This window comes from Callorhinchus milii, unplaced genomic scaffold, assembly GCF_018977255.1.
Source record: "Callorhinchus milii isolate IMCB2004 unplaced genomic scaffold, IMCB_Cmil_1.0 Scaffold18, whole genome shotgun sequence".
NCBI lineage: Eukaryota > Metazoa > Chordata > Chondrichthyes > Chimaeriformes > Callorhinchidae > Callorhinchus > Callorhinchus milii.
This window is the reverse complement of record NW_024704759.1, coordinates 11542385-11569683: the sequence shown is the minus strand read 5'-3', so window position 1 is coordinate 11569683 and position 27299 is coordinate 11542385. Positions and strand designations below refer to the sequence as shown.

General features: G+C 40.0%; 2 protein-coding genes across 2 annotated transcripts; one reads left to right on the top strand and one right to left on the bottom strand.

The window, feature by feature from the left end:
• The first annotated feature begins 1186 nt into the window (after window positions 1–1186).
• On the top strand, window positions 1187–9031 carry LOC103190697 (cAMP-dependent protein kinase inhibitor gamma). The gene is made up of 3 exons (XM_042341799.1): window positions 1187–1393; window positions 6858–7032; window positions 8191–9031. The coding sequence occupies exons 2-3, from the start codon at window positions 6885–6887 to the stop codon at window positions 8274–8276; spliced, it is 234 nt and encodes a 77-aa protein (XP_042197733.1). The 5' UTR covers window positions 1187–1393; window positions 6858–6884; the 3' UTR covers window positions 8277–9031.
• On the bottom strand, window positions 9018–26660 carry ada (adenosine deaminase). The gene is made up of 11 exons (XM_007911567.2): window positions 26508–26660; window positions 20952–21013; window positions 16458–16580; window positions 15509–15652; window positions 14487–14602; window positions 13666–13790; window positions 12321–12392; window positions 11044–11145; window positions 10848–10915; window positions 10166–10295; window positions 9018–9684 (listed from the first exon to the last, which is right to left on the bottom strand). The coding sequence occupies exons 1-11, from the start codon at window positions 26553–26555 to the stop codon at window positions 9559–9561; spliced, it is 1116 nt and encodes a 371-aa protein (XP_007909758.1). The 5' UTR covers window positions 26556–26660; the 3' UTR covers window positions 9018–9558.
• Window positions 26661–27299: the final 639 nt, after the last annotated feature.

Below are 27299 nucleotides of genomic sequence, written 5' to 3'. Positions count from 1 at the left end.
CACAATTACAATTATGTAACATTAACGCAATTTCCTACAATATTATTAACAACCAGCATATATGCAACTTTGAATTGAGTATCCCATACCTCCATACTAAAGAGCACTTAAGAGACAACTTACCGCATTTCAATGAAGTAGTTACATGTCTGATAATAAACGTTTTTTAGGGAAGTATAGTCAATCAAATAATGTTAGCACATTTTGTTAGCGCAGGTGATTTTCTAAATGAAGTGAAGCTTGCTTTTCTGCTTGTTTTTCCCACCGCAGAAAATACATTCAGATGTACATTCACTTCACTGACCTTCGTGACTCCAAACATATAATTCGGATTCTGTGTAATTGAAGGAATCTGTGGGGAGAAATTCCATCTCAGTCCCGATTTACTCTATTAATGTGGCACATCAAAGCATCTAGAATTTGGCAAATTATTAAATGCAGCCTTAATTACAGCCCCCAAAATACAGAACCTCCAATGATGTTTACTTTGAATCATTTCATCAATCGCAACAATTATTTTCAGTTACGTATCCTAGATTTATCCAAGTGGAGTCCTGTAGCTTAGTTATGGAGTCCTGGTGCATGGTGGTTAGCGAGCTCGTCTCGCAAGCGAGAGGACCTGGGTTCAATTCCCGGGCAGGGCGAGACCTTTGCCAAGTTTCCTGACTCTACTTACGTTTCCGTTCACCTAGCAGCAAGCAGGACTCATGCCTCAAAAATAAACTACAATTTGGTCCCTCACTCAATCCACAACTGTTTGTGGGACACGGCTGTGTGCAATTGGCTGCCGCGTTTCGCCCACGAAACATACAATCAATTCGCCTTTGCGGTACATTGCGTGAGACGCTTCGGGACGGCTCGAGAGCAGAAAGGGCGGCTCGTCGCGTCTTCGGGACATCTCGGAGCGCTTCGCGGAACAGTGGGTGAAGTGGGTCCGTGTTTTGTTAGGCGCGGCTTTACTTTGCTTGTGACTGTTTCTGCCCAGGACTGATAGGAGGGGGGGGGGGGGGGGAAGGCTGGTCCTGTGCAAACAGCTCCAACTGGGAAGGGAATGCCCAGGAGGTGCGATGTATAGACCAGTTGTTACGGTGTGTGTGTATGTGTGTGTGTAACTCGCTGCTGCCTGTACAACAGCCTTTATAGGAGGTTCCTGGAGTTCATTGGTTTGCAGTGTGTGTTGTTGCTCAGTGGGCAGTCAGTGTCAGGTCCTGTTGATTGGTGGGAGGGTTGGGGTTGAGTTGGTGTGTGGTTCAGGGGGAAAGTTTGGTTCCTGTCTCCCTCCCTCTTTTGCCCAAAAAAAAAACACAGCACTCAGACCCTTCAGACCATCCTGGAGAGACCATGTAAATTCTCAGGACACTTGGTGCATTGTTCTCTGGAGCTCCAACTGGTGGTATGTAACTCTTGACAAAGTTTCCTTTATGCATCTGAGTCAGGAGTCATGCAAATAAAAGGAAGGGGGGGGGGGGGGGATGGGGTGGTGGTGGAGGGGAGAGGCATTTCCTATTGAGTTATAACCCTATTAGCAGTCCAATTTCTTTTTTTTTTGGGGGGGGGGGATTCTGCTGTCTCATGCAGAACCAGTTATTGCAACTTTTGCTTGACTTTAGACCAGAGAGAGAGAGAGAGAGAGAGAAAAAAATGCTTTTTTTAAAAAAATATCAATTTTCTATTCCTTTCCTCTCCTCCATTGCTTTCCTCTCCTCCTTTCAGTTCTGAAGCTGCTGTTTTCCATGTCCTGCTGTAGATTCCTGATGCATTCTTCGGTTGAAGCACATCCAGTCCCATCCCTTGTGCCTCTTGTTTTCTTGTGCAGACACCCACCTGAATTACTGTGCACCCAGAAAACTATTTGGATACGTTATATGGGGTTTACCTTTGTGCATAATTGCCCCCCCCCCCTCTTAAAACACAATTTCTAATTGCTTCTTAGTATCAACGTTGTGCTGTTGCTTTATTTGTGGGCTAAAATAACAATAATAATAATAATAATAATACTAATAATCCTTGCATTTGGTACAGCGCCTGCAACGTCTATTTAACGGAGTGTTTTTTCTCACTCTGTTTCCCTACAATCACCCCCATTCGCTTATTGAGATCACCGTGGTCCAGAACAACAACAAAAAATCCTCTTTTAACGAGTCTATCATTTCTTCTCAGGGTCTTGTTTTCCGCCTCGTCTTCTGTGGCTTTGGAATTTGAGGAGTCTTTAGGAATTTCTCGATTGCCCACGTTTCCTGAAAATTCCCCCTAGTGATTTAAAGTGCCTAATCATCGTTTTATCGGTGTTTACTGTTATGATGGAGATTAACGATTGGTCGCAGAGATCCTCAGTAATATTGTATCTCTTCCAAGACAGCTGCGGTATTCTCTCCAAAGGTATCGGTGTATGTGTCTGGAAATTAAGACACTAGAAGTCATTTAATGTAAACATCATATCTTATTACTTAAGCATTAAGCTTTGGAGGTGACCCCAATGGCCGACTAGGTAAAACATTGCTTTGTCCAGCACTAGATTTCCTCTGTGTTAAGTCAGCTGTTCTCAGCTGGGACTCTTAACAATTTCACTTGGTGAAAATCAGCCAGAGTTACTAATGTGTTATCCATGCTGTAGGTGAAGGTGTGTAAGTATGAATAAGACCTCGTTTTCTTAATCCTCCAAACCGTCCGTCAAGCAACCTGCCAATGCTCACTTGTCAATAGCGTTTGCTTGGCTGAGTTAGAAAGGTATTGGCACTTCTCGAAATACTCTTATGAAGGAGGGGAAAGAAAGGCAAAACATTCAGCAAAGAGGGGAGAGAATTGGTGCTTTTAATTGGAGAGCAGGAAATGATCACAGCAGGAGCAGTCAAAGAAATCATCCTAGAAAGATCTAGAATTAGGATGTTTAACAGATCTCACGTGTATTTCCTACGGTAAACAAAAATGTAATACTTGACGTTGTAATAATTGCTTTTATTAATCTAAGGTGAAGCACCTCACAAAAGCCCTTGATGCTGTGTTGAATAACTCCTATACCAAAAAAAAAGGATACGGTTTAGCAAGAGAGCAGCTGGGATAAATTTTTGCTGGTTCTGGATTAAGCTTTTAAGTGCTACATTATGATATCAGAATATTTTAGGGTTGGTGAGTGAAAGAAGAAAAGGTTGGGAAGTAAAATTGCTGTCACCAGCAAAGGATGCATCCTGTTTTGGTTAAAGCAGATACGATGAGCTAATGGATGGTAGATTGTTGCTATATGGAATTCAATTTAATCTGTACTGCTGAAAGATTTAACGTTGTAGTGTTTTCCTCTGAGTACAGCAAAGTTTACGTATGTGATGATTTTAGCGAAATGACGGAGATGAACATGCCTAATCCTTGCATTTGATATAAATTGTTATGTATCTAACAGGAAAAATACGGTTAATTCTTTTTTCCCTACAGAAGTAACTCACTAATCTTGTGAATTCAGTAAAGGGTTACAATCAGAGTTGTACTGTGTATTTTTAGATTTTGAAGAATTCAGGAGCAACTTGCAGTTATATTCGGAGTGATGTCTTGGAGCAGAGGGTTACATAATGAGGATAACATTCAAGAATCAGACTCCTAACATTACTGTAATGTTTATTTCAGGGAGATAAACGCAATTGGCTGCTGCGTTTCGCCCACAAATATACAGTCAATTCACTTTACAGTATATTCTGTGAAGCGCTTTGAGACGTCCAGAAGATGTGAAAAGCGCTACATCAAATGCAAGGATTATTATTATAAAAATGTTAAATCTAGTCTGGAAGTAAACACCCAAACAATTGGGTGCCCTGAGCTTGGCTGTTGACTGAATGGACTCTCTCAGTATGACTGTTATATATTGGATAAAGTTGATTCATTCTCATTTTAATAGGATTGTAGAACTAGCAATAATAATCCCTGCATTTGCTATAGGGCCGTCAGCAAAAATTTGGGCACAACAATAAACTGAACTCCAGATCATGTTACAACATTGACCGAACTGTGCATTATGTGGTTCCTGCTGTTGTGGTGTTGTCGTTTTCAAGGTAGCTGAAAGGACTTTTGGCAGGCAGAACCAAAACTGCACAAAACCTCCGCCCAGTGATCCTTTTTATCAGCATCATCTTCTCCCTGTGCATGTGTATTCTTTTGAATTTTTGCTTTTTTGTGTTGCATGTGTTGATGTCGCTTGTCACATTAGCATTTCCCTATTTCTGCATCCTATTTGCTTTATTCTTCGGGCCCATTAGCCTTGTTGAATCTGTTGTTTTATGGAGTTCCCTTAGAGTACAATAAAAATGCAATCGTATTGATTTAAGGAAGTTGGTACATTAATGGAACCCTTATTTCCCTGATGGCTGGATGAGAGTTGTGAAACAGGTTATCCAATTGAACTTCAAATGGGTTTTAATGTGTGGTAATTCCATAATGTGCTGAATAAACATGACCAAAATCTTATTTATAATGGAGCCGCTTCATGATGGTAGCACTCTCACCCCTGAATAACAAGGAAATATTTATCAAAAATGCAACCTGGCATCTATTTTACAATTTTACTTTTGCAGCATGTTACTTGGTAGGGATTGCAGTTCAGCTGTGGAAACTGTTCCTCCTTGATGTGTGAGTGAGTTAACAATAGCTTTTTGTGACCTACAGTGCCATCCACAGGAAATGCCACCAATAGCAGATTGTGATAAATGCCAACAAAAGTTCAATGTGCGAGTCATGGAGAAAAATTAGCTTTGTGTTCTATTCTAAAGATGAAACCTATAATTGCTCAGGAGCCAAGGCTTGTGAGCGGGCCTCAGAGTGTGTGTTGAGGTATTAGCGAGTTCAATTAGCTAAAACGACACAGTATGCCATTGATAGTAATAAATAATAATAATCCTTGCATTTGATATCGTGCCTTATCACGTTTTCGAGACGCCTCAAAGCGCGTCACAGAATATACTGTAAAGTGAATTGACTAGATTCTGTGGGCAAAACGTTGATAGTACTGTCCAGCAAACTTTCTCGCTGCTTGTCCAGGTAGGACCATTGTTAGGGCTTTGGTTTGCAGGGTTAACAGGAACTGAGTGGGAGGATTTCCTGCCCCCAGTGACTGGTCTGCCCTTTCAAGTCCTGCCGATGAGCCAGGCTGGATATGCTGTCATCAGCAGTGCACTGGAGTACTGCATTCCCTCCTGGCTCAAGAACTGTACTGGAGAGGAAATGACAGCACCCCTAGAATGCTGTTGAACTAGGAGTGCGTGTTGCACCCGGCATGAATCCCAAACCGATCTGATACCCATCAATGAGAGGGAAATTTTCTGAAGTCCAGACTTGCTGTGCAAACAGACTGCATTTAAGTGTTCAGTATTTGTTCGTGCAACAGAAACTGTTGAGAACTGTCTCGACTGAATCTTCTAGATGAAATGCATCGGATAAAACTTTTGATGCTAAAAATGCACCTTTTGTCTGAGAGGAGAATTTGGATCTGCTGGAAGTGAATTGTAATTCCGAAAGCATTGCTTTTACAAATGAACCTGAAAATGGTCAGAATCCCTCTTCATTCTTGCATTATTCAAATGATTTGCTTTGGATTTGGGGAAGCAGATGGTGATGGATGTATATTACTGCTTCAACCTAAGATGGTCTTATATGTAGGAAATGGTCTTAGACATCTTTACCTTGCAGCAATCATCATTATATAAACAGTACATAATACCAGCAATTATGTCCTGTTTTAGGCTGCGTGCTACATATTGTGAATTTGCACAGATTATAGGGAATTCTGTGTATCGTGCACATTACTTTCTTGTAGACCTGTAGGAATAACCTTGTCTTTATTGCTCAGTACTGTGATCAAAAAGACTGTTACAGAAAATGCAGCATTACATAAAATGCTCTGAATCTGAATATCTTTGTGTAATGCAGAATAAATTAATCTGCACCCTGCTGGCTGCAGTTCTTCAATGTAGAAAGCACTATAGCAAAAATAACCATTCAAGCTGCCTTAAGAAAAACAAGTTCAGCAGACTTTGGCAGTGATGTGTAAACGATGTGGGCATGAGTACTGTATAATTCTCAATAACGTCTTGAACTAAGGCTGAGCTCCCAGATAGCAATTAACTTTCCCACGAGAAAATTGAACCAAAGTAGGCTTTTTGGGGCCGAGAGATCTGCTACCCTTCCTTCTCCATTAGCGTAAATCGATCTGTGTTTAAAAGCATTTCAGCCCTTGCAGCACATTAGTGTTAATGCTGCTGTATTGATACTAATGTACGCCCACTCCCCCGAGCTGCCTGTGACTCAGGCCGCACTTTCTGACAAGTCATAGGAGGAAAGTCGCTGTAATCACACAGCACTCTGATTGACTGGTATTGCATTAAGAGCAGCTGTAAAGGAGCATGAGGTCTGGGAACAGCTTATTATCGAACTGGAGAGAAACGTATGGAATGTTAAGGAGAATCCAACAATCATCCTAGAAAGCACACTGCTAAGCTGTAAACACATCAAGATTGGGGGTGGTGGGAGCGAGGGGTGGGGGAGTCAGTGACGTTTATAACACAGATCAGCTGCTGCCTTAATGGTGAATTGTATCCAGATCATTCATGATGGCAATGTCTTTTAGATCTTCAGAGGCAAAAAAAACCTAGGATTGTCATTTACAAATGCCAATCAGATATCTTGGTGGGATCCGGAAAATGATTTGACTCTCATTTCAAAATCTCAGCTGAAGCCCCCATCAGGAAGCCTGCGAGCCGAAGAAAGTTTGGGACACCAGCCACTGATCCGACTTGTACTATTCCAACCATTACAATGAACAAATGTTCTGCATCAGTCGCTTATCATCGGGGACATTATCCCTCTTCGTTCAATTGCAGGTGCTGATATATGGAAATGTATGTGAAATGACGGATGTAGAAAGTTCATACACGGACTTTGTTTCGTCGGGAAGGACAGGGCGCAGGAATGCCTTGCCAGACATTATGGACTCGACTGCAAATGTGGATACAGGTGAATTAACCACGAGCATGGAAGGCCTTGAGGTTAAAACAGGTTTGTCAATTTATCTCTAACTTAGACCTCTGCGAATGCAAAGTGTGTTTGCTGTGTGTGTTCGGATTTGGAGTGTGGCAATACATTTCTAGGAGTCCTTGTAGGAGAACTTGTATGCAAGGAACGGGCACAACAATAAGTATGTTGGTGCACCAGTATGTGGCGCCATAGAATGAAGGGCATGGGTTTAAGTTCCTTCAATCTGAGCCGCTTCGCTATGGTAATTGCCTGTCCTGGAGAAGGAAAAATTGGGGGGGGGGGGAAACTGCAGCTTGGTAGCCTGAAGAGATATGTTGGCAGAGCCCTGGGATAAGATTGTCTATAAATCCAATTGAGCACCATAATATAAGCTGAAGTTTCTTATTCGCACCTTTTATCTTCACTGAACCCTGAACAAGCCTATTTTTCAACACCCTTTGTGTTGGGCTGAGTTCCCCAGTTGACTATAATGACATTTCAGGAGGATCCTTCGGAAATTGTAGTAAGCTCTGTCTTTTCTATTTGCCTTTTCTGGTGTTTCTGGAACCTATTCAATACAAGATTGCCTCCTTGAATGTTTCTCCCTTTGGCTACAGCCCCAAACTGTGTAAACTGTTGTTTATTATTGAACTTATTTTAAATTGAATGCAGTGCACAACTATTGCCTTTATTGGTATTCTATATGTCGAAATGTGACCACAAATTCCATCTTGTATACACTGGAATGTTGGCACACAACACTATAGGGAGATTTGGTATTTCTCCTGCCATACAAATCATCAGCTCACATTCTTAAGCTTCATTTTCCTGCCAACCCAATCTTTCTGATGTATGAAAAGCACCAAAAAGAATCAAACCGATATCCATTGCAGCCAAAGTATTTTGTGCTGAATTGGCTACCGTTCCTTCTAGTGCACTTGCAGGCCATCCCATGTTATTAGATACCAAGTACAACAAATGAAATATTAATCTTGTAATGACAGAATAATAAAATTAAGTATTTGCATTAATAATAATTATTGGATTTGATATAACGACTTGCCATGTCATTGAACCATCTCAAAGCTCTTCACCAAATATATTGTAAAATGGATTGACTGTGTATACTTTGTGGGCGAAACCCGGCAGACAATTTTTTATAATGGTGTTTTTTAAAAAAAATTACATTTTTACCGATAGGAGAAACAAGTGGTGGAACAGAAACTCAGGTGTCTACTAATCAAACAGAGAGTCCGAGTGAAGACAACAGGAGCTCCTCTTCGTGAATGCTTGGACTTCCATTTTAAACATAAGAAACTGTGAGTTTTGATACCGAGAGCACAATGAACACCTCTTCAGTGCATTCAGCTACTCCTGGCATTGTTAAAGAACCATGGAACCCACAAGCAACTTTGCCCAGGGGCAAAGAACATTCTCGTGTTAATCTGCACCAATCGACTTTTTTGTGTTTGTCGCTAACACTACAAAATATATTGACACTACCTGATAAGAGTAGCCAAGGAACCTGATGACAAGTATCTGGTCTGACCAGAAAATGAATTACATGTGTCTAGTACAGTAACACTTTGATTCTTGATCTTTGTTGCACTACAAATGGATTCTAGCCATCCTGCTGCAGAGAGTGGACCAAAATAGCTTCATAATTCCACCCCATACATGCACTAAAATCTCTTGAGAAACATGATTCATTGTTTTCATATATAAGGGGGTGAAAAGGTAAATATTTCATAACCGATTTGACGAGGTAATTCATGTCAAATCTCTTGTGCAGTTCAGATTTTTATTACCCCGTAAATATTTTACTCTAATTTGAAGCATGTGCCTTTTGAGTGTTTACTGATTTTGATACAGTATAAGTTGGTGCCAGGTAATAGGTAGAAATTGTAAAGAAAATAAATATAGCTTTCGAAGTTGTGTTTTCACTGAAAGATTGTATTTCAACATGCTGAAAAGATGGGTGGGGAGGGAACCTTTAACCTTGTATGAAAATCAATAAACTACTTGAATCTCAATGCAAAAATCTTTTATTGCTCCCTGTTTTCTTCATTAAAGGAAAAATCTACACTTAAACAAACATGAGCATACTCCATTGGACAAGGGATTACAAGTGGTTGTTTGTACTTAAAATGTGTGAGGTATATGGAACATTTTATATTCAACACAACCTGTACAAATTGTTTCATCTAAACTGACGAGTGTACTGTGGGACTTCATTACAAGGGTCAAGGTGAAAATTAACCTGAATTGGACAAAAAAATGATTGTGTGGGATGTTTGTAATGAAATAACTGACTTCTTCAACAGGTTGACATGCACACATGATAAGATGTAATTTACACTATGATTGGAGGGATACAAAGCCCAGTTTGAATCTGAGGTTTAACATGGACATCAATACAGAATAAGCAATGCATTTAAAATATTGTAATAAAATACTGCAAAATCACCGCAAGTTTTATTATGGAGCAATCAGAAAAAAGTGAATGAGTTCCAATTAATTATCATATTGAGTAATTTCCATTTTGAATCCCAAAATCAGTCAACCGCTTCATATTTTTAATCTGTCGAATTTTAGATCTTGCTGCTCTATCATTCCATACGCATCGTACAACTTCTTCAGAAGTTCCTTCTTCTCGTTCTCAGGGAGGAAGCTGGACTTGGCTGCATTAATGTTCTGCAGGTCAATGAATAAAAATGACATCAGCAACAATTTCAATTCAAATACTTCAGAGCAAATTCAGTGAATGCATTTCTTAACAAGATTTTTCTTTTGAGAAAGATTTCAAGCCTACGCACATTGTTGCTAGAAAGGCAAGCAGTATACCAGAACTGTTTAATTCTGGTCGCTCTAGTGAGACTGTAGTTACATGTAGTGACATTAATAATGGTGGCCTCTAATGGGATTTTCCCCCTCATTATAACTGATCATGGTCAAAGTCAATGCATGGGATGGTGACCAGAATCTAATCCTGTGGGTCCATTAACACAAATGGAAATTTCACTGTGGTTCCATTTCCAAGGGTCTTTTATTCATTTTCTAGAAATTTTATTTGACTTCTCGCTATTTGAATTTTTTTTTCTACATCAGACAAAAAGGAATGGAGCGTATCAAATAACATTAATTTTCAATTCAAAAATAAGGTTCTGAAACTTGCCACTCTCTTGAATTCCTCGTCGGTGAAATCCATGTATTTTGATGCAATCTGATAATCTTTGTCAATCGTGGATTTAAATATCAGTGGATCATCAGTATTCAGAGAATAGTTCGCTTTGTCTTTTCTGAACCTGTGGAGATATAAATGTCAATATTTTAAAAGTTAGGATGTGTGTCTGGCACCTGTATATTTAGGAAAGCTGAAGGCAACACAATCTGTGACTTTAATAAACCTGCCTTGGTTTAAATCTCTACAGATCTGCCCAGCGTCAGTCTTGTTTCTCCTATCTGCCTTGTATATTGCCTTAACCTACTCAATGAAGGTAATGATCGTGGATTTTATCCAGTTTCTTTGTGATCTTCGAGCAGCATTTAGCCTTCTAATTTTTTTTGATTGAATCAACAAATTTAACATTGTTGGGACTTTGCTAGCTTCCTTCGTTCTAAGTAGGACGAAAAGCTGATTTAGCAGAAACTTCAAAACAAAAGCAACAACCTGCATTTATGTGGTGCCCTTCACGCAGGGCAGCATTTCGGAGCGCTTAGCTAGTTTTCACCAGCGCAACCTAATTTCAGCATGAATTGACCAATTTCAATAATATTTTGCCATTCATGAAGCCTCTACTAGCTCTTAAGACAATTATGTATCTATTAACCTGAGCACATGTAGAATTTAGACTTGCCTGATGAGGGGATGTTTGGTAAAATCTGAATCACAGGCTCCTGTAAGGTAGCTGGATAAAGGACACACCTACAGAATAAAAAAAAAAAATATTTCTTAAGTGGTTCTTTCGCAATCACACAAAACCTCTTGGTGTTCGAATGCTAAAGAATTAAGCTTCTAGTTTTTTTTTCCTTCTCTACGGGTCCAGTACATACCTCAAAATGCATATCATTCTTCAATAGCTGTTGATAGAGAGCAGGTTCTTCAATTGTATGATAGCCGTGTCCAATCCTCTCAGCCTTCAAGACCTCTACTGCCTGAAAGTAAATTTACAAAGATTTTAAAAGGTTGTACCATCTTTGTAAATAAATGTTCAGTAACAATTTGAGAAAATTTCCAATGATCCAACATTTTTGGCAATTTATTTGATTGGAATATTTTGACATGAAGATAAAGTTCACCGAGTGAATCATACATTTCCCTTTTTTTTAAAAAAAATAATGTTTCGTCCTCGTTCGCTGCATTGCAACTTCAATGCTCCAACCTTTCAGACAAGCCAATGGGATTGTGTAGAATAGAGCATAGTCTGTTTTAACTGCTTTCAGTACCACTTTGTGTAAATCAAAAGAGATACCCACCTCATCTTGACTTTTCTTTGCCTGTCCTGCCTTCTGCCACCACAAGGGTACCCCTTGCGACCTATAAAAATCTTTATAAGTTTTCTTATAAACGCTAGCTGAATTTGAGGTTACGCATTATTATCAGAACTTTCCTCACAAGAGTTCTGCGCTCTACTATCACCATAAAATATTACGTTCTTGGGGGGAAATAAAAGTTCATAACATACTGGTTAAAATAATACATGTAATACATGGTCTCCATCAGCTGCTGATCATTCCAGAACTCCACAGCCCGTGTCCTCTCACGCACCAGACTCCGTGACCCTATCACCCCCATTCTCACCTGACACCACTGGCTTCCAATCACATAGAGGATACAATTCAAGATGCTGGTCCTCGCCTTCAAAGCCCTCCATGGCCTGGCGCCCCCCTACCTCTGTGACCTCCTAAACCCCTAACAACCTGCCTGTTCCCTCTGCTCAGTGGGCTCCAGCCTACTTCATGTCCCCCAACTCGCCCGCCCCACCGTTGGCGGGTGGGTCTTCAGCCGCTCCGCCCCCATCCTCTGGAATTCTTTCCTGCAGCCCCTCCGCCTCGCCCCCTCCCTTGCCTCCTTCAAGACCTGTCTCAAGACCTTCTTCTTTGACCGTGCCTTCGATCACCCTCCTTCCCCCGTGCCCTCCGCCATCCCCGATTCCGACTTCCAGTTCGGGGCTGAAACACTGGTTGTCCAGCGCCTTGGGACATCCTCCCAACATAAAAGGCGTTGTACAAATGAAATTTTGTTGTACATTTGTTATCTGTATAACATATTCAACATATTCAATTTGATATAACATGTCCAACGTTATCTGTTGTCTGTTCAGTCTTACCTCTCTGACAACTGAAGGTGGCCCCACTTCACCTGCATGTACAGTCCGATGAATGCCGCTGTTGAAAGCTTCCTGACAAGGTAAAAGTTAACAGGAATATTAATGTCCACAACAGCAGTCATCCTTAAGAGCCAGAACACAACTAATTGTTCTTCTTCAGAAAGGCTGTGTTCTTTACTGAAGCCAATCTCTATAGAATCTTCAATGTGAATTCTAGCAACAAAATATTGTTGTCTTATAAACTGCAACACAGAATGTCTGGAGGGCACCGAGAAGGACATTAGTCTACACATTCAATCACCACGTTTAAATAAAAATAAAATATAATAATTTGATCACTCAATCCACGACGGTTCATGAAATCCTTCTGTACGCAATTGGCTGCTGCGTTTTGCCCATAAACTATAATAATAATCCTTGCATTTAATATAGCGCCTTATCATGTCTTTGAGACGTCTCAAAGTGCTTCACAGAATACACTGTAAAGAGAGTTGACTATATTTTGTGGGCGAATACAGTCAATCTGCTTTATAGCATTATGCTGTGAAGCGCTTCTAGACTTCTCAATGACATGATATGGCACTATATCAAATGCAAGGATTATTGTTATTGCATTTTACAATAAAATATCAAGTACTTTGGTATTTATGTTTGGTTTTGATGCTATCGGATGTGGGTTTGCATAGTGGGAGAGTGGAAAGCAAAGCTTAGTTTAAATATCACAGTATTGGTTTACAGCTCAGCTGCTGGAGTTAATGTTGTGAGCCGTAATCAGAAAAGATATCAATGACACATTGAAAATTCCAGTAGTTTTAACCTGATTGTACTATGAACTATTATAGCTTGTTTTGATCAATTTTTTTATATTGAGGGATTTATTACTTTTCCAGGTTCAATAAGTACAGATCGGGAAGTAATAGTGTGATAGTGCACTAATGATTATTAATTATTGCAAAAAAGGTACGCCTTACGAGCTTTTACAATGGGAGTGATGTACTGAACTATCTGACTGAGCAGTAAAGATAGACTAATCTATGTGTTACTTATTGCACTTTGTGTCCATATTGGGTGTGAAACTGTATTACGTCTACACTAAGGAATTTCTGTTTGCAGCTCAGATAAAGTGTTATCAGGCACACTGGTGAAATCCGAAAGTACAAATTTCTGTTCCACCACTTCTTCTTGTGAATGTGCTGCAATAAAGGCTGTTGCCATGCAATGTATTGATAACAACTATCACTGAGTTTCGTAACATTTCTTATTATAAAACCAAATCTAATTGTGAATTTAGTCCCTCTGTAGTTTACTTGTACCTAAATTCATCTGATTACAAGTCAGTACCCACCTTATAGGCCTCTTGGTGTCCAGAATAGGCTTTGGTGTTTAAAGATTCATCCCCCGCCAAGTCAATACCGACAACTCCCTCACTGCGATATTTTTTACAAAGTTCCACAACTTCCTTTGACCACTCTGAAAGCAAAATACAGCCATACCATTTTGTCTTTTCCACAGCAACTATACTGGGTGTGAAACTGACCATTTAGAAGCAACAGAGTCTACCGTCAGGACCCTTGAAAACAACAAATTGTATTTACGATGACGACAACAAAATTACATCTGTAAAGTGCCTTTCACATCAAGCAGATGTCCCAAGGCGCTGAACAGTCAGGGATCAGGACCCGAGCAGGTGGGGTGCAGGGGTGTAGGCAGGTTTGGGATGAGGGAGAGCAGAGAGGTAGGACGGCGGCTGAAGGTCGGTCGAAAAGGAAGGTCCTGAGTCATGCTTTGAAGGAGGTAAGGGAGGGCTCAAGGTAAAGGGATTGCGGAATGGAGTTCCAGAGTGTGGGGGCAGAGAGGCTGAAAGCCCGGCAGCCGATGGTAGGGCAGGTCGGGAGTGAGACATGGAGCAGGCTGGAGCCCGCTGAACGGAGGGAGCGGGCAGGTTGGTTGGGGGTTAGCAGATCAGAGAGGTAGGAGGGGGCAAGGCCATGGAGGGCCTTGAAAGCGATTTTGAATTCTATCCTCTGAGGGATGGGGTGTGCCCAGTGGAGCCGGGCGAGGCTGATGGGGTCACGGTGCTTACATACAAATATATTCAAACAGATAAAAACATAAACCTTTATTTGGGAACATCAAATAAAAATGAACACATAAAGAAAACATTACCAGGCTGATGCCTCATGCAGCAAAGAATAGACCTTGCTTTGATGTTAAAATCCCTTTCTCCTTCCTTCAAACCTTGGTTGACGAGTTGAACCACTTCATCTGGAGTTAGGTCTCCTCTGTTTATGGAAATGAAGTCAAGTCAAAACGGGCTCTATTCTACATTATTAATTAACACATCAAACAATGCCGAGATTGATCCCACACACAAGCGGCAATTCTCCAAAGTCAGTACGTTTGCGGGCTAGAAAACATTCTTGTTCGCTAGTCAATAAGAGTACAGACTTGTAGCTGTGGGTTTATAAGATATACCCAATAAGTTGTTTTCACCTGGCAGTGTCTGTAGATTTACCGACCTTTAGAGAATCACACAGTTCTGTTCCTATGCATGCACTCAAACCCAAATAAAAACACCCTCTGAATGTATGTAAAGAAATGTACTCGTGTGTTTTTTTTCAACAGTCCAATTATACCCTGGAATTGGAGGTAAAGTTGAAGTGGTATATTTCATAGTCCTGTTAATATACTGTCTGAGGTTATATGAATTATTGTTTTGAGATGGAATAAAATAATAAATATACCATGGTCTGAACTGTTCACTCCTCAGCCTATATCACCTCAAACTCAATTGAATTTGACTGCTCTTCTCGGTCACTTGTAACACATTCCTCGTTAAATTTAACTGCTGCATTTGGCCACAATAATAACATTCACGTCATTTCTAATCAAACTCTTTTCATAAGTGCTTTGTGTATTTTCTTTTCGTGCGTGTCAAAGTTGCTAGATAAATGCAAGTCATTGTTATGGACAATAAATCTATTATAATACAGATCAGCCCTTAAAAAAGTCTCGACTGGTAAAGGGAAGTACTTAAAGGGGGTTAAGACTTGTTACAAATATACTTCAACAACAAGATTACATTTGTATAGCGCCTTTCACGTCGGGAGGACGTCCCAAGATGCTGAAATGCCTTGGGACGTCAATGGCATCATTTCTCAAAGGCACAGCTTATTTTTATTACTTACTGTTGCTGGTTCCAAGGAATGGGAGTAACTCCAGAGTTGGCCAAAAGATGAGGACTGTACCTAGCCTCAAAATAAATAATGCCCTCCTCGGCTTTCATTTGCACGAGTTCGTAAGCTATTCTTTTCACAGCTTCTCGGCTCCCACTGTATGCAGGGAAAGAAAAACAATGGTTCCTTTCAGCTTGAATATTATCAGACTTTCAAGGTGACCACACAATGCCAAGGATGTAGAATGGTAAATAAATGACTTTGTTGCAGCATTTCTTCACCCGATTTACAGTTGATCTGCTGAAAGCGCCAAAGTTGCTTTAAAAGTTTATTATTTATAGTTAATAAATCTGCCTCCAACACTTTTGAGGTAAAAAGGGTGTAAGATTCAGTCCTTTATAAGGAATATATTTAGCCCTGAAAGGTCACATCCTGCAGTCCGAGTAGGATTAGGAAATTACTTGGCAACCCTTATGAATAAACCTTATCTACTAACTATTGTTAGAAAAGACCCACTGCTCCGAAAAACAAAGCCTTCAAACCAAATACAGAACTTATGCCCTAAATAATACACATCATGATCTGAAATAATTGTCCAATTTAGACTAAATACTTTTGCATGTCACAATTTATCTCAATAAGAGTCTGAGGATTTGACTGCTATAGGCTAACAATTTCATTTGTAAAGTGGACGGATTTCCCTCATTATTGTTGTACAGTATTGTGAACCCAAACATTCCTAGTGCATTTGTATTTAATCATACTGAAAGGAGATTATGGAACGCATTTGAAATTGGCCTCTTGTGACAACTGTGTTGACAGCGCATTGTTGCACTGATGAACTGTGGTGGTGAATGGGAGAACATGGCATTGCAATATAAATCCTCACATGCATTCAGGTCATGCCGAGGCAATGAAGCACTTTCTCACACTGAAATAATAAACCATCGTTTCTACTTACGCTATAATGGGCATGTAGTAATTAAATTTTTCGAGAAATTTTGTCAGAGTGGAGGGTTCGTCGTATCCAATCAAGTCCCTTAGTCCTTCGACTGTGTCCGCAGGCAATTTCATACATCTTTTCCTGATAAAGAGAAAGTTTATATCAAACCATAACACAGCAGACAAGCAGCCTGCTCTTTGAATAGCATTATTCTAATAACGTTCACGTCATTTCATTGATTGCTCCCATGAAAATGTTGTTGTGTTAAACCAAGGACTGTGGCCTGCTTGCTTCTCCTTGGATTCAATTGAAAGGATTGCTACAGGAAGTAGGGTAGTATTCCCGTTAACACTACACTTGCACTAATATCCCCACACAACTGGATTGTAGAGTTGATGCAGATCTAATGCGCTCACTATCACGTTTTCACTCGATGCGTCAAGGAGGGGGAGGACAAAGTGGGTTAAATGTCCAAAGTGGATTTGTTGGTGAATCCATAACTAGAGGACATAAATATTAACTAGATATAATAAATATAGGTAGATATAATAGGGAGTTTAGGAGGAACTACATCACGCTGTTTCTTTTTCAAAGCATTTCGTCCACAAAAATATACAGTCAATTCACTTTGGAGTATATTCTTTAAGGTGCTATATCAAATTCAAGGATTATCATTATTATTACTATTATTATTATTAAGTAACTCGTCATAACTCCTTTCTGAAAGCATAAGTACTTCGAAAACAGAATAAATCTATTGACCTAAAGCAAAAAGGGACCAGATTTGATGTTGGAATGCAGGAACCTGAAGCAAACAAAATGTATGTTTTAATAGTTCCGCACACTTGTGATATCCTTAGAGTATTAGTGAGCTACTCTGCGAGCAATTAAGGAGAAAAAAAGACTCACAGGACTAAATGTGCTTCACTCCCAATGTTTCAACTGCTTGTTGGCATTTGTAGGAATATAACTTCATGCTAATGTCCTTCCCAAATTCAGCTTAAAGAAAAATAATATTGGTTGAGTCTCCAATGTTGAATACTAAATAAATAATAATCATAAAGCCAAGCAAATAGTTTCTTGAAGGCAGTAGATCCAACTCTATTGGCAAAGTGCCTGGGAAGGATTATGGCAGGAAGTTGTTTGGACTTGCAGTGGGGGGAAAAAAAAAGTTCTCAAGAATTTTCTGATGAATATCCAGAGATCATCGCATGATTTAATTTCTGGAGAAGAAATTGCAAACCAAACACTCTGTGACACAGTTTTAATTCTGCTAATTCTTTCAGGAAAATTGCAAGAACCAGGAAATAATGTCTGACCACAACTTCATGTCAGATAAACAGGCATAACCTCAGCCTCCCTGTGTCAGTTCCGATCTTGGTTTGTGTGATAAATGACCTAGATTTTAAAGCAGAAATATTTAACCAGTAATGCTTCCCACCCTCCCCTCTTGGGTGCCTCAAACATCTGCACAAGCCTTCCTGTTTATATTTCTGGTTGTTTTCATGAATCATATTCTCAACTGAACTGATATTTTCACACTAAGGACATTGAGAAACACAAAGTTCATTGAATTCAAAACTAAACAATATCTACACAATCCAATTAAAAGGGGAGCCTCATTTTATTTAATGCGGACGAAGTATTACGCAACTCAAAAGGAAACAGGAAGTTATAATGTAATGCAATTCTGTGTAATTACTTGTAACGTTGATTGTTCCTGCATTTGCTAAAGTTTAGCACACTTATATGCAGAGAGTTTATTGTAGTTCAATTGGGGGAGGGGAAAGATTGTCACCGGAGGCTCGATTATTCCCATTTGTTGCATTTTGGACTTGAGTGAAATACTGCTCTCTTTTTTGGGGGTTTGGACAGATGCTGAAGAGAGAAATACCTAAACCCAAAATAAAAACATTTTGCTAATTTAGTAAACAGCACGTAAGCCATTCTCATTCGGTTAACCTGGATCAGCATCCTTCAAGGTCCTGTGGCTATCAATAATACATACATATATATAAAACATCATTACTGGCTGGGGACAACATTGTTCCAAGCCGCCATTGAATTTCTACATTACTATTGGCTCAATAATAAGCATCTGGGACCTGGGGGGATGTAGCCTTTACTGAATTAAAATAATGAGGGGGTAGAAATAGATATCTTCTAAACACAAGCAGAAATAGTTCGCAATATTTGGCACAAAACAACAACAGCAAATTATATTTCTACGGTGCCTTTCATGACAGGAGGACCTCCCAAAGCTCTGTGCAGTCAGGGATCCGCACCCAAGCTGGTGGTTGGGATCAGGAGGGTTGGTGGGCGGAGGGGGGGGTCAAGGCTATAGGAGGGCGACTGAAGGCACACAAGGAGAGAAATCCTTCAATTATACGTAAAAAGTGGCATTGTGCTCTGCCATTGTCAAGCGCTCCGAGACGCTATATGAGGGGCACTATATCAATATAACTTGTTGTACGTAGTAGTTTCTTTCAAATACTATCGCAATCCTGATTAGGTAGGAAGGCAAAGAATGACCCAGATTAAATGCACTCCCTGGATTAAGCATATAATCCTCTCTGTCAAATCAGCATCCAATGGGACTAAAGTGCAGGAATAAGTAATGATACTGATGATGGTGGTGGTGATAGAAATGAGAAGCTTGAAACAATAATGGCTCCACAGAGGAATTATGTAAGAAGAAATTGCAATGAGATCATTATAATGGTACCACCTTTTCAGGATTATAACTGTCTCATCTCTGAACTAATGCAAAACTGCTCAGCTGATGCTTTGGGAACCATTTAGATCTACACTATCAACAGGGTGTGAACATCCTAAAACCTATAAATACAAAGTTATTGCAGAGACTCTAAAATCCAAAATGTGAATCATTTGGAGTGTGTCATTCAGCAATCAATAAACATACCAGATTTTATTGCCTAATGTAAAACACACGTGCAGTGTGGCCCCGTTAAGGACAATAATTCATAGATGGCTGTCAAAGCTTAGCACAGAGGCAGTATTTATTAGCTTTATATAAAAAAAAGCAAACTCCACAGACAAACACTGTCAATGCCATGTCTATTGATATTATCTTTTTGAACAATTTTCAACATAGCCAAGGGAAACCTCTCCTTACCTGCTGTCACAGATGCATAATACCAGGGAGCAGGAAATCTTGCTGTTTTCCCCCCTCTCTAACCCAGAGCCAATTTAACCTTCCCATACAACCCTGGATTAGAGCAACACATGAGGCATGGATGCAAACCATCAAAATATAATTTGCTGCTCTATACAATTGTTGATTTCCCCCAAACCACATACTGATATCCAATAGCGATGCATTGAATCACTTAAAAAGGAAGCATCATTGGATGAAAATCTTGCAAAGGCACTGATTGAACACTTGGGTAAAATACAAAAATCCACTTTATGTGATTTTTTTTAATAACTATGTTGGAACAGAGAGCTTTGTTAAGATCTTCGGGGAACCGACCACCTGAGAAATAAACTGGACAATGACAGGGAGTTGAATAACAAAAAACCTTGGAGCCATGAAGCAACCAGATGATATTTCCTCTCTCACACAATAGATGACCTTGTGGATGCGAGTTCAGCTCCAAGGAGCTACCTTTCCCCACCCCCATCATTTTAAATTATAAAATGATGCAGTTCAATTAACACCAATCAGTAAACTACATTAATACACAAAATAGAAGTGTGTGAACGAGACTGGTGAGGTAAGTTAAAGACTAGAACAGAAATTCAAGGGTGTATGTTCCAGATTAGTATGCACTGTGCAATACCGATGCACAGCATGAATTGTGATTTTAAACATAAGGAAGGAAGTTCTAAAATTACAAAGTAAGTAAGTAAGAAACACATGACTTGGATTGCAACACAGCAAGATTCACTTCTTCAGATAGTTTAGTACTAACGTGCACATTTGGTATTATAATCATTTGTTGCCTAATGTGCATGTACCTTGGCCATAGTCCAATGTCAAAAGTGAAATCTCATGTTTAATTACCACTATTTATATCACCATTCCAAAAGAATGAGTTGTTCCAATGACCTCAATTATCAACGGACTACAGAGTTCACACTATTTCTAGTCCCAGATACTCTACATTTTCTGACAAAAGAGGCAGAAATACGAGGACAGTACATGAATTTGAGGAATATACACAATGGTTCTTGCAAAGCCAAGAATTAGGAATCGAGACCATGCCTGACTCAAGTCTGCACTGGACACTCGAGTCCGCACATTGAAACGTCAAGTCTGCTTAAAATTGTCTTCACTAATGAATTTGTCTATCTACACCTCCCACGTATAAAATATGGAGCTACCACAGCACAGGCACGGTGTGGCAAGTGCCTTCTTTCTATGCTAAAACATCTAAGGTTCTGTGATTGGCAACATAGTTACTTGATTTTGAGAGTCACATCTTTACTTCAGCAAAACGACAGAAAACACAAAGAAAAACGAGTTCTTTAATCCAGTAAACAACTTACTTCCCAAAGTACAAAATTGTCTCAGGTTTTATAGCCCCATCAAGATGGATATGAAGCTCCACCTGCAAAATAAAACCATTGTTATAGAGATATTTGGTTTCTACAATAGTAACAAGTATTGAACAGGATACCAGATTTTCATTACATCAGTGATTGCTATGCACTTTGAACTATTTGTATTTCACAGTCAATTTCACTTTTTCATCCTTTCTCATTTATACAGAATTTAATTTGTAGGCATTACACTTAATGCATGTACGTGTATTGTATGAATTCAATGTACTGCAGGAACTTAGTTACAAAACAATGTCCTTGCAACTAGATTTCCCGTGACAGTGCATTCATTTCCATTCCATTGCAAAATTAGCTGCAATATTATTTAACGATTTTCACTGTTTCCTCAAAATCATTTTCAAGCTACTTTCTTCTATAAAAACATTATCACCATGTAAGAAGTAACACATGCATATTGGTGCAAAAATGTAATCTATTGCAGTACCCATTTTAAGTTGGTAAAAAAAAATTCTTTAATGATTGATGATGTAATGAAGATGGTAAGTGCCCCTGGGGAAAGAGTGTACCAGCTCAGAATATTTAAGACAATAATATATTAAAAGCAAATACATCACAGAAAATCACAAGTGTAAAAGAAAAATACATTGCTTCAAATAAAATTTAAATGTAAATGGAAAATGTGTTAAATTACTCTAGAATGGATAATAACATTTAGATAGGTATTTATAAGCAAAATCTTTGCATTTCTCATTTGCAGTTTCTGGGAACAATTATCATTGTAAGATTTTACGTAAGATAACCAACGCTATGAAAAGTTACTTTTGGTCCCCTTTGCTAAATACATTTTACTCTTCAATGCTCTGTATTAAGATCTGATGCGTTTATTATTTTTTATTTTAAAACATTGAAACTATGCCATTACTCAGCAAAACAAGTTTTATTTCATAGATACAGCTGTCGATGGGTTTCATTTCTTTATGCAGAGCTTGGTGAGAATGTAGAAGCTGTGGTTGTATAAGGAAATATCACAAGATCAAGAGATTATTTCATAAGAAGAACATCCTTTAGCCCATCTGATCTCATTTATCCAAAATTCCCCGCACTACTTCACCACCCTTCCTGGCAACTTGTGCAACTCACTGGATTAAGAAACACTTCTTGGTATCTGACTTGAAAATGATCTTCGCAACTCTAAAACCTATCTTCTATTGTTCTCCCGTCTTGTTAATCCAAAAGTATTGTTCTGAGTTTACTTCTTCAATCCCATTTAAAATGTTATACACCTTTATAAAGAACCCCTATGAGTTGTTGTCTCCCAAGTCTGAGGAACCCTAACTTGTCTAATCATTGCTCATAGCTCATTTCTCTAACACTAGCCAACATATACATGGGAATAGAGGAACAGAGGAGAATAAATTGGGAGGGATGGAAGTTCATGTGGAGTAAAAACACTAGCGCAGACTAATTGGGCCATGTGGCCTGTTTCCTCTTAAGTAATTCTTATGTGAAAGTTTCTAAATCAAAAAACAGAATTAACAGAAAAAAAACATTACATCTGTTGAACCAATCACAAAAAATGTTTTGTCCAAACAGAAAATTACACCACAGTATTTAATTTCCCTTTTGACTCTGACTGGTGTCCTAAAAGTGCAAAGAAATCAGGACTATCCTGTGTCTAAAATTAATTTAAAAAAAACACAAGGAATGTACTTCAGTTAATGCAAGGTGCTGTATGCAGCTTTACATTCATATTAATGTGCCAAATAGGCATCCAAGACCAAAAATGATGGCAATCTCCACTCAACATATAGCAACCAGATGGGAGGTCTATCCCAACCATCTATATCAGGGTTATCTTTCTGAGGCTACTTTGTCCTTTTTCACTGGCAAAGAGAAAATAAGACAGGAAACATTCTCAATCACCAACAAGAGAAGCGGATATAAAAGTGTTGCTAGTAGTGTGAACCTAAGGTCTGTTGATGTTTTTAAACTTAATAAAATTACAAGCCGCACGCTCCTAACATCGAGGTTCAAAACTCAGTACCATAGAAGTACCATAAAAGCATCTCTGATGAAGCAATTATTAGCACTCTACTAGACCTGTGTGCCATTAATTGCTGTTTTAACAATGTGTCTTCTTCTACGGGCAATAAACATTTCACACTACAACACATACGATCCAGTATTGTAAATATTTGTTTCAGTGACACAATGTACAAAGGCACAAAGAATCCGTGCTTGACATTACCTCTATACACATTGTAAAAAGGTTCTTTCTAGTACCACTGTGCATCATGAAAGTACAGAGCTCGTGCAATTTTTGGACCTTTAGTGTATTTCTGTTTCTATGAAAACAAGTTTTCAAAGTACTGTAGTAGTTTGTTGATTTGCTTATTCAGTGAAACTATTACAGAAACAATGCCTGTCTGGTAACAGGAGACTGCTCTTTTTTTCATAACTGAGCATAATCTTTTATTAATTATGGCAATCATATCATTGAAAGGGTAGTCTTATGGAAGACTTGTCAACTCACTTAATATTAGCATCATTTTTCACATTTTTGTTACCATCACCCTCTGACTGTCATTCGTTTCACAAACCTTGGACGGGGCAATGATAATTATTGGCCGGGACAATTGAAAACGTCTTTGAGAGAAGGGGGACAGTTAAGAAAGTGAATATGTGCGCGTGAATAAACAATTTGGAGTCTTTGCTTGACGTGTGTTGGGCTCCAGGAAATTCCTAAAGTCCTTGAATATAGCTTAGGTGTAGGTATTGCCTCGTCCTTCAAAGAAACAGGCTTGATGGTGTCCTCCTTGTTCCGAGTTTCCTTGAGCTTTCAGTCGATTTATCATGACAGCATAAACTAGGTATTATCTTTGCTCTTAAAAATCATTATCTACTGATGCTCACCTACATTGCAAAATCACAGGAAGGGGAGTTGTTTCCCTGTGAATCAACTGAAAGCAATTTTAGAAATTACAGGTACAGCTTCTGTTTTTATTAGTAATATTGCACCACTGTTCAAGTTTCATAACAGCAGCAAAGTCATAGTCAAGGGATTACACTGATTGTAATTGCACCTTTTCCATAAGTAGAGCCATTATAAATCACACTTAATGTAATAAGGCAACACTGTTCAATTGTACTTTAGACACTTAACCTGTTGTTAGTAGCTGATAAACTGCGCCCATATTCAACGTGACCTGAAACCATAGAAACATTAAACTCAAGTTATAAATAATTATTGCCTCAAACTGACTTGCTCTTATAAATCTGAGGTTTCGCAAACATGGAAGTCGAAAGTTTAAAAGTGAACAGTAACATTAGGATGACTATTTGTATATACTGTAATTGAAACAGAAATAAAGATTAGCATTTACAATATACAATCAAACCCGTCTTCAACCACTCAGGGACTGGGCCAAAGTGACATGTATTTAAGGGTAAGGGTTTATGTCTTTGTTTTCTATCTGTGTCCAGGGTGGTTGTTGACAGGGGGTGATTGCTGAATGGAGGTGGTTACTTGAACAGGTTTCACTGTAACTTTAATTCTGTAAAATGAATCAATGTATACCACAAAAGATATACAACAAAATACCAGGGAATCAGTCATATATCTCCCCTTGGGTCTGTGTTGCACAACAATTACGCAACAAGCATTTTTTTTAAACAAAGTAATAATATTAATAATCCTTGCATTTGATATCTTGCCTTATCACGTCTTCGAGACGTCTCAAAGCACTTCATAGAATATACTGTAAAGTGAATTGACTGTATATTTTGTGGGCGAAATGCAGCTGCCAATTGCGTACAGCAGCGTCCCACAAACAGTCCCGGTAAAGCAATCCGGCAATCGACTAAAAAACGGGTTCCTACTTGTAGAGTCCTGTAGCTCAGTGGTTGGAGCACTTGCCTCACAAGCGAGCGACCTGGGTTTGAATCCCAGAAGGGCGAAAATTTGGGCAAGTTTCCTTACTCCACACACCTGATAATAATCCCTCAAGAAAAAAACAACAATAATAATTTGGTCACTCAACCCACGACTGTTTGTGGGACACTGCTGTGCACAATTGGCTGCCGCATTTCGCCCACAAATATACGGTCAATTCGCTTTCCAGTCTATTTTGTGAAGCGCTTTGAGACGTCGAGAAGATGTGAAAGGCGCTATATCAAATGCATGGATTATCTTTATTATTACTGCTAGCTAAACAGAGGCGCATGGAGTAAGGAAACTTGACCAATGTTTCTCACTGCCAGGGAATCGAACCCAGGTCTTCCCTCTTGTGAGGCGAATGCTCTAACCACTAAGCTACAGTACAGCATGGAAACAGGCCATTCAGCCCAACCAATCCATGCCGGTGTTTATACTCCATGTTAGAGCTTTGGATGCAATTTTAATAGGAATACTGCGGACATGCCTGGTGCGGGAACTGGACCAGCAAGACCATCACAGAGGGCTGGCTCGATTCCGACATTCCAACATGTCACCATGGAGCCAGTTCAGCTCCAAGGAAACCCCACTCATCCTCCCACCCAGGACGGACAGTCACCCGATGGTCATTTGACCCCTCACAAGATGGATGGTAGGCACCAGGAACTCCCTACAAGCTTTCTGTTGGACAACACAGCTCAGCATGAAATGCATAAGAGCATTGGTTCCACCAGTTGGAGGTGCGGGGTTTAAGCAAGGACTTCTTGCCTCTCTGGAAGGTGGATTCCAGGCACTGGATGTAAGAACGTGTGATCACAAACTCACACTCCAGGTAAAGCCATCCAGCATCTGTCACCCCAAGCCTCAGAGTTTCCTCATCATTCAGCCACCTGGTCCTTCAATGACTTAGGCTATGAAGAGGGGGACGTAAGTTACACCCACAAGGGACCACTTTAGTCTGTGAGCCCACAGAACCGCAGGTGGAAGCAGCAAGGTGACAATTGTTGAGGAGTTACGATCTGGACATCATTTTGCACTCCTGGGATTTGCAACTAGTTTTCACCAGTCGAGAGCAATACATTAGGCGAGAGTAAGCATGTGGAGTCCTGTAGCTCAGTGGTTACAGCAAACGAGAGACCCGGGTTTGATTCCCGGCAGGGCGAAACCTTGGGAAAGTTTCCTGACTCCAACTGCCTGATAATAATCCCTCCAGAAAAAAAACAGTAATAAATCGGTCGCTTCAATCCACGACCGTTTGTGCGTTGGGGGGGGGGGGGGGGGACGCTGCTGTGCGCAATTGGCTGCCCACAAAACACGCAGTCAATTCACTTGACAGCGTAGCCTGGAAGCGCTTCGAGACGTCCCGAAGACGTGATTGAGGCGCGACATCCAACGCAACGATTATTATCATCATCATCATCATCATCATCATCAGCACCGTCATCATCAGTTAAGCGAATCCTTAGCGCAGGTTACTCCGGTTGCCTGAGCCGTGTTAGAATGGAGCAGGGGTTTGGCAGTCACTGAATTTATTATTATTATTATTATTATTATTATTATTGCTGGGTCAGCTTAACCTGAGGAATAAAGCTGGTGGAGGGACTCACCTTTGGTCTGTCGAATACCTGTGCCTTGCCTGTGGGGCTGTGTGCCATCTTTTTGTCCCTGAGTTTGCCTTCAGTGAGTCTTGGGAGTCAGTCTCTTTGGGTTCCTGGTTCCTTCCTGTTGCTCAGTCACAGAATAATGTCCAGACTCCAGTCACCTTTGCCCATTTTATACACGAGGTCCCGCCTCGATCCGCCCACAGCCAAACACACAACCCACACATTTGGGATATATAGATATATCTATGTATGTATCTATATATATATATATTGTATATCATTGTAAGATCTCCAGGGCTTTCTCTGGCAGCTCTCTCTCCACACACACACCAGTCCCCCTGACAATAATACAACTTTGGATCCAATGCAAATAACGTGCGACAGTTGTATTATTTTCCAGCAGCTCTCTGTGTGGGGGGGTGTGGGTGGGGGGGGGGTGTCTGTGTGTGTGGGTGCCTGTGTGTGTCTGTGTGTGGGGGTGTCTGTGTGTGTGGGGGTGTCTGTGTGTGTGGGTGCCTGTGTGTGTCTGTGTGTGGGGGTGTCTGTGTGTGGGGGTGTCTGTGTGTGTGTGGGTGTCTGTGTGTGTGTGGGTGTCTGTGTGTGTGTGGGTGTCTGTCTGTGTGTGTGGGTGTCTGTGTGTGTGGGGGTGTCTGTGTGTATGGGGGTGTCTGTGTGTGTGGGGGTGTCTGTGTGTGTGGGGTGTCTGTGTGTGTGTCTGTGTGTGTGGGTGTCTGTGTGTGTGTGGGTGTCTGTCTGTCTATCTGTCTGTGTGTCTGTGTGTGTGTCTCTGTGTGT